Below are 12,515 nucleotides of genomic sequence, written 5' to 3' on the forward strand. Positions count from 1 at the left end.
AGGTTACATGCATTCTTCTTAGCAGATTTTGCTAAAAGATGACCTATGGTGGGTATAGTGTTATCAAGGTTTTACAATAATCATTGTGAGCTAAAAACAAAGGGCGGTAATCTGATATAAATCAGTCCACAGGTTTCTAACTTGAACATCTGAGTAACCTGATGAAATTTCGAATCAGTCTTGTCAGAAGTTACTGAGAAATATCCATTCAAAGTAAAATAAAGGAAGGTTATTTGTCAAAAATACAATCCGGAGTTGTCTACCCTGATTGTCTGGGTCCACTTTATCACATAAATGAAATTTGGAACCAACCATGCAAGTAGTTACCAAAATATGTTCATTTTAACTAAAGACAAAGGGAGGTACTTTGAAATAAAATCAGTCCATAGTTATCTACCCTGATAATGTGAGACCAACTGAAGACATATACGTGAACTTTCAAATCAATCACATGCACATGATTAGGACTGGTGAAGAAAGAAAAATGCAAAGCAATGTGAAATACATCAATTTAGGTAAATATAGCAATTTTTGTAAATCAAGGGCACATAACCCTGGTCCTATTAAACTGATTTAACTCTTAGAACTTATCCAAGATCTTTTAATCATACACATTCTGTGTAAATATTATTAGGATTGGTGAGGAAATGAAGTTGCTTGAGTGTAAACAATGGAAAATATAGCAGTTTCTGTAAAATCAAGGGTGATTTGTTTGTTTGTTTTGGGTTTTACGCCGTTTTTCAACAGTATTTCAGTTATGTAACGGCGGGCAGTTAACCTAACCAGTGTTCCTGGATTCTGTACCAGTACAAACCTGTTCTCCGCAAGTAACTGCCAACTTCCCCACATGAATCAGAGGTGGAGGACTAATGATTTCAGACACAATGTCGTTTATCAAATAGTCACGGAGAACACACGCCCCGCCCGAGGATCGAACTCGCGACCCCTCGATCCGTAGACCGACGCTCTACCTACTGAGCTAAGCGGGCGGGTAAAATCAAGGGTGAATAACTCTAGTCCTAATGGTCATATTTCACTTATAATCGAACTCATCTGAGATATTATGCTCATACACATTCTGTATAAATATGATTGTGATTGCTGAAGGAATGAAGGTGTTATAGTGTAGGCAAGGTAAAAATATAGGGATTTTTGCAAAATCAAGGGCCCATAACTCTGGTCCTACTTGTCTGATTTTGTTCAAAATTGAACTCATCCAAGATCTTATGGCAATACATATACTATGTAAATATGTTTTGGATTGGTGAAGAAATGAAGGTGCTAGATGTAAACAACGTAAAATATAGTAATTTTTGTAAATCAAGGGCACATTCAAAACTCTGGTCCTACCAGCCCAATTTTGCTCATAATCAAACTCATCCAAGATCTTGAGGTTATACACATTCTATGTAGATATGATTAAGATTGGTGAAGAAATGAAGATGCTAAAGTATAAACAAGGTGAAATAAAGCAAATTTTGTCAATCAAGGGCATATAACTCTTGTCCTACCAGCCCGATTTCACTAATAATCTTAATCATCTAAGATCTTGAAGTCATACACATTCTATGTAGATATGATTAAGACTGGTGAAGAAATGAAGATGCTAAAATATAAACAAGGTGAAATAAAGCAAATTTTGTCAATCAAGGGCATATAACTCTTGTCCTACCAGCCCGATTTCACTAATAATCTTAATCATCCAAGATCTTGAAGTCATACACATTCTATATAGATATGATTAAGACTGGTGAAGAAATGAAGATGCTAAAGTATAAACAAGGTGAAATACAGCAAATTTTGTCAATCAAGGGCAAATAACTCTTGTCCTACCAGCCCGATTTCGCTAATAATCTAAATCATTCAAGATCTTGAGGTCATACACATTCTATATAAATATGATTAGGATTGATGAAGAAATAAAGATGCTAGAGTGTAAACAAAGTGAAATATAGCAAATTTTGCCAATCAAGGGCATATAACTCTGGACAAACTGATCCAATCTAACCCATAATCAAACTCATCTGAGGTCTTGTGACCAAGTTTGATTAAGATAGCTTCAAAACTGTGGATGCTAGAAGGTAAACAAACGAAATGTGAATGGACGACGGACATTCATCGATCCTAATAGAGGTGAGCTAAAAATTAATGATGAAACCAGGACCTAGGAGCACTCGCAATACATGACCATGAAGCAAACAACATATTAAATGGCCAAAACATTTAGAAGCATGACTCCTTCAAAATTTTCTTTTCTTTTGTTTATCAGAATAGGTGATAATCTATAAAAGTTTTAAACATTTCTACATGAAAATGGGTGAGAAGACTAAAACAAAATATCTTTTTTCTGGGAAAAGGTAGGAATTTACCTACAACACAGGAATTTTCTGACCTGCATAAAATCCAACTGTTCCTTCGAAAGACTGGTTTTTCCATTTAGATGAAGTTCAAAGTGCATGAGGGCACGTGTATAGGCCTTACAACTGAATGAGACTTGTGCAATCTTATCTTGTGGTATACGGTCGAGAAAATCCTTCACTTTCTTGTATCCTTCCTCTGGCACATTTAACACTGAACTAGCACCTAAACAGAAGAAGTAACAGAATATAGTAAACATATTTAGTACAGAACAACTATTACACCATCAAGGCAGGAACTTTCACATTTAACTGACAGTTTATGTCGGTATAAACATGGTATTTAAAGGCGTACTCTAGAATTCCTGTATGAGATGGGCGAAATTTTTCCCAATAATAGAATTTCTTCAAACTTTTATATTGAAAGACAATCATCTAAGAAGCAAAAATGTGCAATAAAAGTCATTTATCACATGTTTGACGTCGCTGGAGTGTAATAAAGCGATTAAATAAAAATGATAATACACTAGTGTAATAAAGCTTTGACATCGACGTCGTTTATAGTATAGGAGACGTTGGTAAAATTGACTTGTTCATATAGTAAGAGAAAGTCATATTTTTGATGTTTCGACAGGAAAGGCTAACATGTGATAAAATAGTATTTCTGTCAAACTCCATTTTCTTGAACTCTAAAGGACCAGCAAAATTTGTTCAAGTTATCTGTAGTTCTAACCTTTAAACAATTCACATTAAATAGAGCTTTTGCCTGAAACTCACTAAGAGTTTTAACAGAGAGTGGTGTTCAAGTTATCCGAGTTCAAGTGAACAAGGTTTGACTGTATTTCATGTTCATAACTTAACAAAGACAGTTCTTATCATTGTCACTAGTTCTCAAAAGTAACTGGTAACTTGCAGTGAGTAAAGGTAGGACAATTACTGTATATAATTATTATGTACAACCTGACATTTGAATTTCTTTTCAGGAGCTTCTGTCAATTGCTTTGTTATAAATTCAGTAGGATTTTCTAACACTATCATTTTTCTTGTTGAAAAATTACCAGCAATCAAAAGCCGGCATTAGAAAGATTTACTGCCTGCTGATGAATGTTACACTGATAAAACAGCCAGTAAGAATAAATAACTACCTCTTCTCTTCTGCATCTCTGCTGCCTTGAGCTGTAGGACAAAGTATTTCCACTTTGTGAGATAGTCCAGTATAGAGAACACAGTCTGGGCACTCATATGGTGAAAGTTAGAACTCTTAGGTTTGCCATCACTACGACTACCCTGGTTCAACACTTGACTGATCTCCACAAAAATCTGTAAAATAGATTTTTACCGTCATAACAAGAATAGCGACAACATTTTATGATATATGTCCCCTGAAAATGCTCGACAGAAGACAAATATAGATACAGTCAAACTCGCTTTATACGAACTCATCCGGATCTAAGAAATATGTTCGTATCAAACGAAATTCGTATTAATGAATGTATGACTCCCCGGATAATTTGTCCGAGCAAGTTGGGCAGTATCACCGGTATCATCGGTGAATATATTCTGTTATATGAAAGTAGTTAATAGTTTTAAACTGATTAAGTTAATTTATTCAGATAACATTGAAATTACTCAACAAAAGTCATACTTAAACAGGTAAAACAAACATACTTAAACAGGTAAAACTGTATTAATTTAAATTTTAATGTGCGGTCGATGTCCAAGAGCGCCAAATTATATCAACCGCCAACATTGAAGCTATATAACAATCATTCTAAGAGGGATAATAGTTTGCATATTTTGTAAGACACAGCCTACCTGTATCGACACTAGAACGTCAATAATGTGTTTAAAAATATTTATACCTTTTTAAATCGTGACCTGTCAATTGATTAAATTGTTTTATATTGACATGATACACAAAGGACCGAGTGTTTGTTTGTGAATAAGTGTGAACTACTCCATTGTCCAATTACCACAAGGCTCACCATGTTATTATTTTCAACACATTTTATAACGGCCCCGACTTCTAAAATTAATTCGTACCAAAAGATGGGAAAGTATAATATTTAAGCTTATTGGGACTTCCAAAATGTGTTCGTATCTACCGATTATTCGTATGAAGCGAGTTCGCTATTACCGAAATAATTTGACAAAGAAAATAGAAGGACTCGGCCGGGGAATTCAGACTTTGTTCGTTTAATCGGAAAATTCGTATCAAGCGAGTTCGTATTAAGTGGACTTGACTGTATAAACAAGAGCTCGTAGAACATGAAATGCCCCCCTTGATGCATTCAGTAACTGCACAAGGAACAGAAATTATATGGTCACTGTGCACAAAAGTTCTGCTGTTCTTGGTCAAAGTGACATTGACCTTTGACCTATTGACATCAAAACCAATAGGGGTCATCTGCTGGTCATGATAAACCCCCCTATTCAGTTCCGTGATCCTAGGCCCTAGCATTCTCAAGTTATCGTCCCGACACATTTTAACTGTTCTAGATCACTATGATCTTGACTTTTGACTTACTGACCTCAAAATCAACAGGGATCATCTGCTGGTCATGATCAACCTCCCTATTAAGTTTCGTGATCCTAAGCCGAAGTGTTCTCAAGTTATTGTCTGGAAAGGGTTGTACTGTTTCAGGCCTCTGTGTCCTTGATCTTTGGCCTACTGACCTCAAAATCAATAGGGGTCATCTGCTGGTCATGATCAACCTCCCTATCAACTTTTATGATCCTAGGCCCAAGCGTTCTTGAGTTATCATCTGGAAACCGTTTAACTGTTCCTGGTCACTGTGACTTTGACCTTTGACCTACTGATCTCAAAATCAATAGGGATCATCTGCTGGTTATGACCAACCATCCTATCAACTTTTATGATCCTAAGCCCAAGCATTCTTGAGTTATCCAGAAACGGATTGGTCTACATACCGACCGAAAGACCGACAGACAGACATCTGCAAAACAATATACCCCTCCTTCTTCCTTCTTCGAAGGGGGGCATAAAAAGCCCCCTTAAAATGTTTGATAGAATAAAGCATAGAGATAAAAACAGGGCAAAAAAAATCCCATCATGAAATTCACAATAATATTTGCATGTCACGTGACTACTTCTGTTGATGATGGACACCAAGTTCCATTTGAACTGGATGGAAATTGTAGGAGGAGCTGAGTACAAAAGGTACTGGTATATTTGTCAAACTGTTAGTCCAAAAATGGTGCAAAACTAAAAAAATGAAAATTTAACAAGAAGGTCACGACAATTTACAAATTTCATTTGAAATGGATAAAAACTGAAGGAGCCGAGTTCAAGAAAAGGTGCATAACTATAAAATTAACAAGAGCAATTATTACAAGCGAATAATACCCAAGACACTACTTTGAAATGTTGTGATCATGATCTTTGACCCTGACCCTGAACCTAATGATCTGGGTGGTATACTATGCATGGAGAGGTTAACAATGGATGGCAGTTATATGAAAATATTCCTAGCAGTTACAAGATATGGTGCAGACACGTATTTGATCTTTGTAAATCAAGTGTGACCTTGATCCTGGACCTAGAGACCTGGGTTGTGAGCTCTACATGTCATCCTGAGGAGGTAAACTATTGATGTCAGTTTTATGACAAGAGATCACAGAGTGATCTTGGCTCCCACCACTGAGTCAATTTTGAAGGTTTCAAATTTCAAGACTAGCTCAAAATCCTAAAAGTAGGTAACTATGTCAGAATCCAGGTCATCACAGTCCTAGGATCCAGTGACCTCTAATACTAAATGGTAATTTTGGCTCTATACAAGGTACTTACATACCAAATATCAAAGAGATCGGTCAATGTATGAATGTGCTAAGAGCAAAGCACAAATATGTCACTAGGTCAAAATCAAGGTCGAAGTTCATTTCGGTACACAAAACTGTGCATGTGGTCCATGCATGTGGTCCCAATTTGAAAGCTGTAGCTTGAGAAATGTGAAAGTAGGTCACTAGATCAATTTCAAGGTCAAAGTTCATTTCAGTACACAAAACTATGCATGTGCTTCAAATTTGAAGGCTGTAGCTCGAGAAATGTGAAAGTAGGTACTAGATAAAAATCATGGTCAAATTTCAATTCAGAACACAAAACTGTGCATGTGGTCCAAATTTGAAGCCTGTACCTTGAGAAATGTGAAAGTAAGTCACTAGGTCAATCTCAAGGTCAAAGTTCATTTCGGTACACAAAACTATGCATGTGGTCCAAATTTGAAGGCTGTAGCTTCAGAAATGTGAAAGTAGGTCACTAGGTCAAAATCATGGTCAAATTTTATTTTGGAACACAAAACTATGCATGTGATCCAAATTTGAAGCCTGTACCTTTAAAAATGTGAAAGTAGGTCACTAGGTCAATGTCAAGGTCAAAGTTTATTTCAGTACACAAACCTTTGCATGTGGCCCAAATTTGAAGGCTGTAGCTACAGAAATGTGAAAGTAGGTCACTAGGTCAAGATCAAGATCAACTCATGTCAAGGTTCATCTAGCCACACAAAACTATACATGTGATCCAAATTTAAATGTTGTAGGTTAAAAACAAAAAGTAGGTCACTAGATCAAAATAAGTGACCTTGACCCTAAACAAGAGAGATGGCACCATTAATGAGTTATATGCATTTTTTTTTCCTTATTACTGAAACAGAGAATGCACATATAATTACTTATATTATAACTAGAACTGTCACAGGAGTGACTCATACCCCCACCACACGGTCTTGTCACAGAAGAATGGCAACCATAAGAAATTTTAAAAATACTTAGTTTTTGGAGTACTTCATCCTGGGCTTCCACATGTAAGTAATACTAGTATAATACTAGTATAATACTAGCATTTAGGAGTGACCTGTCGCTTTTATTAATAGATTTGAAAGGTTACTGGAATAAACCACTTCAGTAAAGGGTTACCCTACCTTTTTATAACTTATTTTTATAATATATATTCAAATGACTGCCTCTTCAGCGCGCTATTAGACCCCGTGGTACAGTGGTAAGCGTGACGGCTCTAGAATATAACTTTTGTGAGTTCGAATTCCAACGGAGATCAATATTTTTTTTTTTTTCATTTTATATTTTGCTAACATTCATTTTGAAATGATGATAACGTTAAACATGTATTTGAATTAAATTTTTCAAATATCTCTCCTTGATCGTGAATTATTCAACATTGGCTGACATAGCTCTTGACAATTTGGTCATTCAACTAGCTGATGACACTTATTCGGAGGAATCCGACACCACCAGCCAGTGTGAGGATGCTCCATTGAACGTGTGTGTTTGAAATGTATTGAAATTGTACGAATGAAATTAAAAATGAAATTGAAATGAAATAAAATGAAATAAAAAAACATGTAAAATATAAATAAACCAAACTGAATCATAAAACAAATCGCCCTGTGGAGGATTCGAACCCACAGCCTCCTAATCGCAAAACTTAAGTCATTAGGAAAATTCCTCAATTCTTCCAACTGAGCTACCGATGCATTTCAATTTGTATAGTATTTGAAATATATTTATAGTTTTAAAGAAGTCAAATATCCTTCAAACCCTTATTTAATAAATGGAACAGTCTGGAAAATCCAAATCTAAAAATAAAAGTGACAGGTCACTCCTAATTGCTAATACTAGTATAGTAATACTAGTAAATATATTAAATTAGAGATAAACTAAAAGTGAATACAAAAAAGTGTCTTACCGACCCATGTTACCACAGACAAATGTATTTACTTTTTACATAGGACTTATAATAAAAAAGTTAGAAAAATACCTAAAATATTGAAAATCTAAAAATAGGATTTCTAAAAATAGACTAATTCCTGGAATTTAAGAGGAAGAAACTCAGTACAAATGTTTAAAAAGGTTACTTCCCTTTGGCTCTAAGCCAATCAGAATGAGATATAGTGAAAATACATCAAAATTAACCTTAAATTCTAGATAGGGGACACAATTCAAGAAAAATTAGTGTCAGAGTTATGCACCTTATGTCACATGATGTGGGTGATGAGGTGGAACATCTATTTTAAGTCTGAATCAAATCCATTCAGTAGTAACTGAGATTCAGTGAAAATACATCAAAATTAACCTTAAATTCTAAGTAAAAAGGGGCATAATTCATGAAAAATTGGTGTCAGAGTTATGCATCTTGTGTCACATGATGTGGGTGATGAGGTGGAACATCTATTTTAAGTTTGAATCAAATCCATTTTGTAATAACTGAGATATAGTGAAAATACATCAAAATCAACCTTAAATTTAAAGTAAAAGGGGACATGATTCATAAAAAATGTATGTTAGAGTTAAGCACCTTATGTCACATGATCTGGGTGATGAGGTGGAACAACTATTTTAAGTTTGAATCAAATCCATTTAGTGATAACTGAGATATAGTGAAAATACAAAAAAATTAACCTTAAATTCTAAGTAAAAGGGGACATAATCCATGAAAACTTGGTGTCTGAGTTATGCACCTTGTGTCACATGATGTGGATGATGAAGTGGAACAACTATTTTAAGTTTGAATCAAATCCATTTAGTAATAACTGAGATATAGTGAAAATACAACAAAATTAACCTTAAATTCTAAGTAAAAGGGGACATAATTCATGAAAACTTGGTGTCAAGAGTTATGCACCTTGTGTCACATGATATGGGTGATAAGGTGGAACATGTATTTTAAGTTTGAATCAAATCCATTTGGTAATAACTGAGATAATAGATTTCGGGACGGGACGGGACATGATGGGACGCGACGTAACAAAACTGACTCCTATATACCCCCCTCAAACATGTTTGGTGGGGGTATAACTAATAATTAAACCCATACCCTAAACAAGAGAGATGACACCATTAATGAGTTATATGCAATTATTATTTTTTTCTTATTATGGCAACAAAGAATGCACATATAATTACTTATATTATAACTAATAATTAAACCCAGAAATTTGAGTACTAAACAAATTAATCAACAATCTACTACAGTAGTCCATTCACTGCTGCGGTGTAATAGGAAAATAATGACCACTTGAATCATTATCTCATTAGTGTCTGCAGACTTTATGACCCTTCTACAGGTAAGGCCATAAAAAACCAATTAACGACTTGGAGGGCCATATGAAATTATATTAGAAATCAAAATAAACAAAGGGCCATAACTCACTCAAAAATTGTTGAACCAGTCTGATTTTCAGGGGGACAAAACTAGGGTACCAATACATCATTCTGACAAAGTTTGGTCAAAATCCCCCCAGTAGTTTCTGAGGAGATGCGATAACGAGAAATTGTTAACAGACAGACGGATGACGGACGCAGAGTGATCTGAACAGCCCACCATATGATGATGGTGGGCTTAAAATCTTCCCAGTGGTTTAGAGGATACAGAGCGGATGCAAAGTTAGCTATCTGACATTCCAATTCAAACTGTGCCTTTGGACAAAGTGGCTTGTGTTGTGTGCTTGGCATGTTGTTTTTGTGAGGTAAACAAATGGTGTTAGTTTTATGAAAATATACTAAGCGTTTAGTAATAGAAAAAGCATTGAAACTCGAGGGTAAATGGTTTGTACGAGGGGGCATAGCCCCCGAGTATAAATCGTTTACCCAAGAGTTTTAATGTTCTTTCTGTTTTGTATCATAGCCATCCATATATGGTAGTTCAGTAGGCGTTCCACATTGCCATATACAGCAGTTCAGTGAGTACTTAAAATCCTTGTTTTACAAATGTGTAAAGCTCAGGTAAAATCAACCAATGCGAGCGCAGAAAACCAATAAAATGCACTTCGCTGTCTGCTGTCTGAGACACGCCCATACACACTGGCATACTTTCCTATCTAACAGTGCGGTAACTAGCTTGCGGGTATTTAATACCTGCACACTTTTAGTTACCGCACCCTGCGCTTAGTGTATACGATTTACCTGCACCAAATTTGTTAAGAAAAACACCGAGATATGATATAAAGAAGATATAAAGAATTGAATGAAAACTGTACGAGTTGAGTACACAGAGTACAGATGCTTTTTTTTGTTGGGTTTAACATTGCATGGATACAATTATTAATCATATGGTAACTTTCCAGCTTTGATGGTGGAGGAAGACCCCAGGTGCCCTTCCATGCATTATTTCATCACAGGCGGGCACCTGTGTAGAACCACCAACTTTCTGTAAGCCAGCTGGGTGGCTTCCTCACATAAAGAATTCAATGCCCCGAGTGAGGCTTGAACCCACATCGGTGAGGGGCAAGTGATTTGAAGTCAGCGACCTTAATCACCCGTCCATGTAATATAGCTATGTCCAAAAAAAGGGGCACAAGTCAAAATATAATAAACACAAGTCAACCTTAAGTTGATAATGTATACAGGTACCAATGAAGTATGTAAAAAGACAAGTTTCATTTGAAACAAGTGTAGGAGTCGAGTAAAAGTGTGATGGATGAATGTAAATTTCAAACACATTACCTTCTTGGTCTTCAACCTTGGAGACATAAAAATCTTTGTTACTCTTACCTCATTAATATCTTCATCTGACCCATCATGCAGCACGTGCAACACAACATATGGCAGAATGTAGATTGCAATATGGATGTCAAAGTTCAACATGGCACTACAGGATTTGAATACTTTGTGTGCCTTGCTATTGGCCTTCACCTACAAAATACATATATACACGACAATGTATGAATGTACACTAATCCATACCTATTGTCTAAATATATCTACAAATTTGACCTAAAATGCCTCACTGAATTTAAAGTTAGCACTATTTGGTATAACCCCTTTCATTATGAAGTGTTGGTCAATTTGTATAATGCAAAACAGTCGTACTACCAACAAACTCATAGACCACATTTCTTAGCCAACATACCTTTGAAGAAAGATATCCTGTCCACGTGCTGACCCAGTCCTTTAAGGAGTTACCTTTCTTAGAACAATAGATAGGTTTCTGGAGAGAGGACCAGTTTTGATCTGTAGCTAGAATGTATCTGAAACATACAGAATGAAGTTGAAGCAAGCATATGAACATAATATTTACGTAACATTTTTAGGGTTAAGTATAGTGACACACTGGTACTGTACTGCAGAACCACCATTAATATTGTTCAGATCCAAGTCTACAGCACTATCTTTCATTTTAACAGGAATACTAATGGTAATATTCTTTAAAATATATTGAGATAGATCATTTATTTCTCAATACATACAACAAAATGTTTGCTACAATACAACCAAGCAGGTCAGTACATGTAAAATCAGAATGAAGGGTAGTTTAGCTGAAAGCTGATCCTAAATGCTGGGATTTCGTTTGTTTTGTTGGGTTTAACATCACACAGACACAATTATAGGTCATATGGAGACTTTCCAGCTTTGATGGGGGAGGAAGACCCCAGATGCCCCTCCGTGCATTATTTCATCACGAGCGGGCACCTGGGTAGAACCACCGACCTTCAGTAAGCCAGCTGGATGGCTTCCTCACATGAAGAATTCAATGCCCCGAGTAACACTCTGCTAGTATTTCATTACCCTTTCCAAAATTTGATGTAAGGTATCAAGAATGACACAGACCAAACAAATATCTAAATAAAGATTTACTTTGAACTAAGTAGTGGTATCAGAATTTCTTGGATTGGTTCCTTGAATTCATTCCATAACTTCTTGGAGTGTTTGTCCTCACTAGACTCTGATATTTTATATGTTGACAGCAGTTCTTGTAGAGCGTATGCTGAGCAGTCCTGTATTCTAGGTGTTGTAGCAGCTAGGTATGACTTCACCACTTCATTGATCAATGCCACAGCAAACTTGTCATCCTCAATACTGTAATACAACAGGATCAAAATAGTGCTGAGTTGTAAAATAGCATGATTAAGATAGTGCTGTGGTGTGATACAGTATGATAAAGATAGTACAGCAGTGTAATATAGAATGATCAAGATAGTACAGCAGTGTAATATAGAATGATCAAGATAGTGCTGCAGTGTAATATAGAATGATAAAGATAGTACAGCTGTGTAATATAGAATGATCAACACAGTGCTGCAGTGTAATACAGAATGATCAAGATAGTACAGCAGTGTAATATAGAATGATCAAGATAGTGCTGCAGCATAATATAGAATGATCAAGATAGTGCTGCAGTGTAATATA

The 12,515-nt window shown here is 35.8% G+C and overlaps 1 protein-coding gene across 1 annotated transcript in view; it reads right to left on the bottom strand.

Annotated features, from left to right (window-relative positions):
• The window catches only part of LOC123525344 (serine/threonine-protein kinase ATR-like), a 138,499-nt gene that overhangs the window by 61,164 nt on the left and 64,820 nt on the right, over positions 1–12,515 (bottom strand). The window contains exons 36-40 of the mRNA XM_045304311.2: positions 11,964–12,185; positions 11,239–11,356; positions 10,881–11,021; positions 3,503–3,677; positions 2,393–2,583 (exon numbers count right to left, since the gene is read on the bottom strand). Coding sequence (XP_045160246.2) covers positions 2,393–2,583; positions 3,503–3,677; positions 10,881–11,021; positions 11,239–11,356; positions 11,964–12,185 — 847 coding nt within the window. The remainder of the gene's footprint in view (positions 1–2,392; positions 2,584–3,502; positions 3,678–10,880; positions 11,022–11,238; positions 11,357–11,963; positions 12,186–12,515) is intronic.

This window comes from Mercenaria mercenaria, chromosome 3 (assembly GCF_021730395.1).
Source record: "Mercenaria mercenaria strain notata chromosome 3, MADL_Memer_1, whole genome shotgun sequence".
Lineage (NCBI taxonomy): Eukaryota > Metazoa > Mollusca > Bivalvia > Venerida > Veneridae > Mercenaria > Mercenaria mercenaria.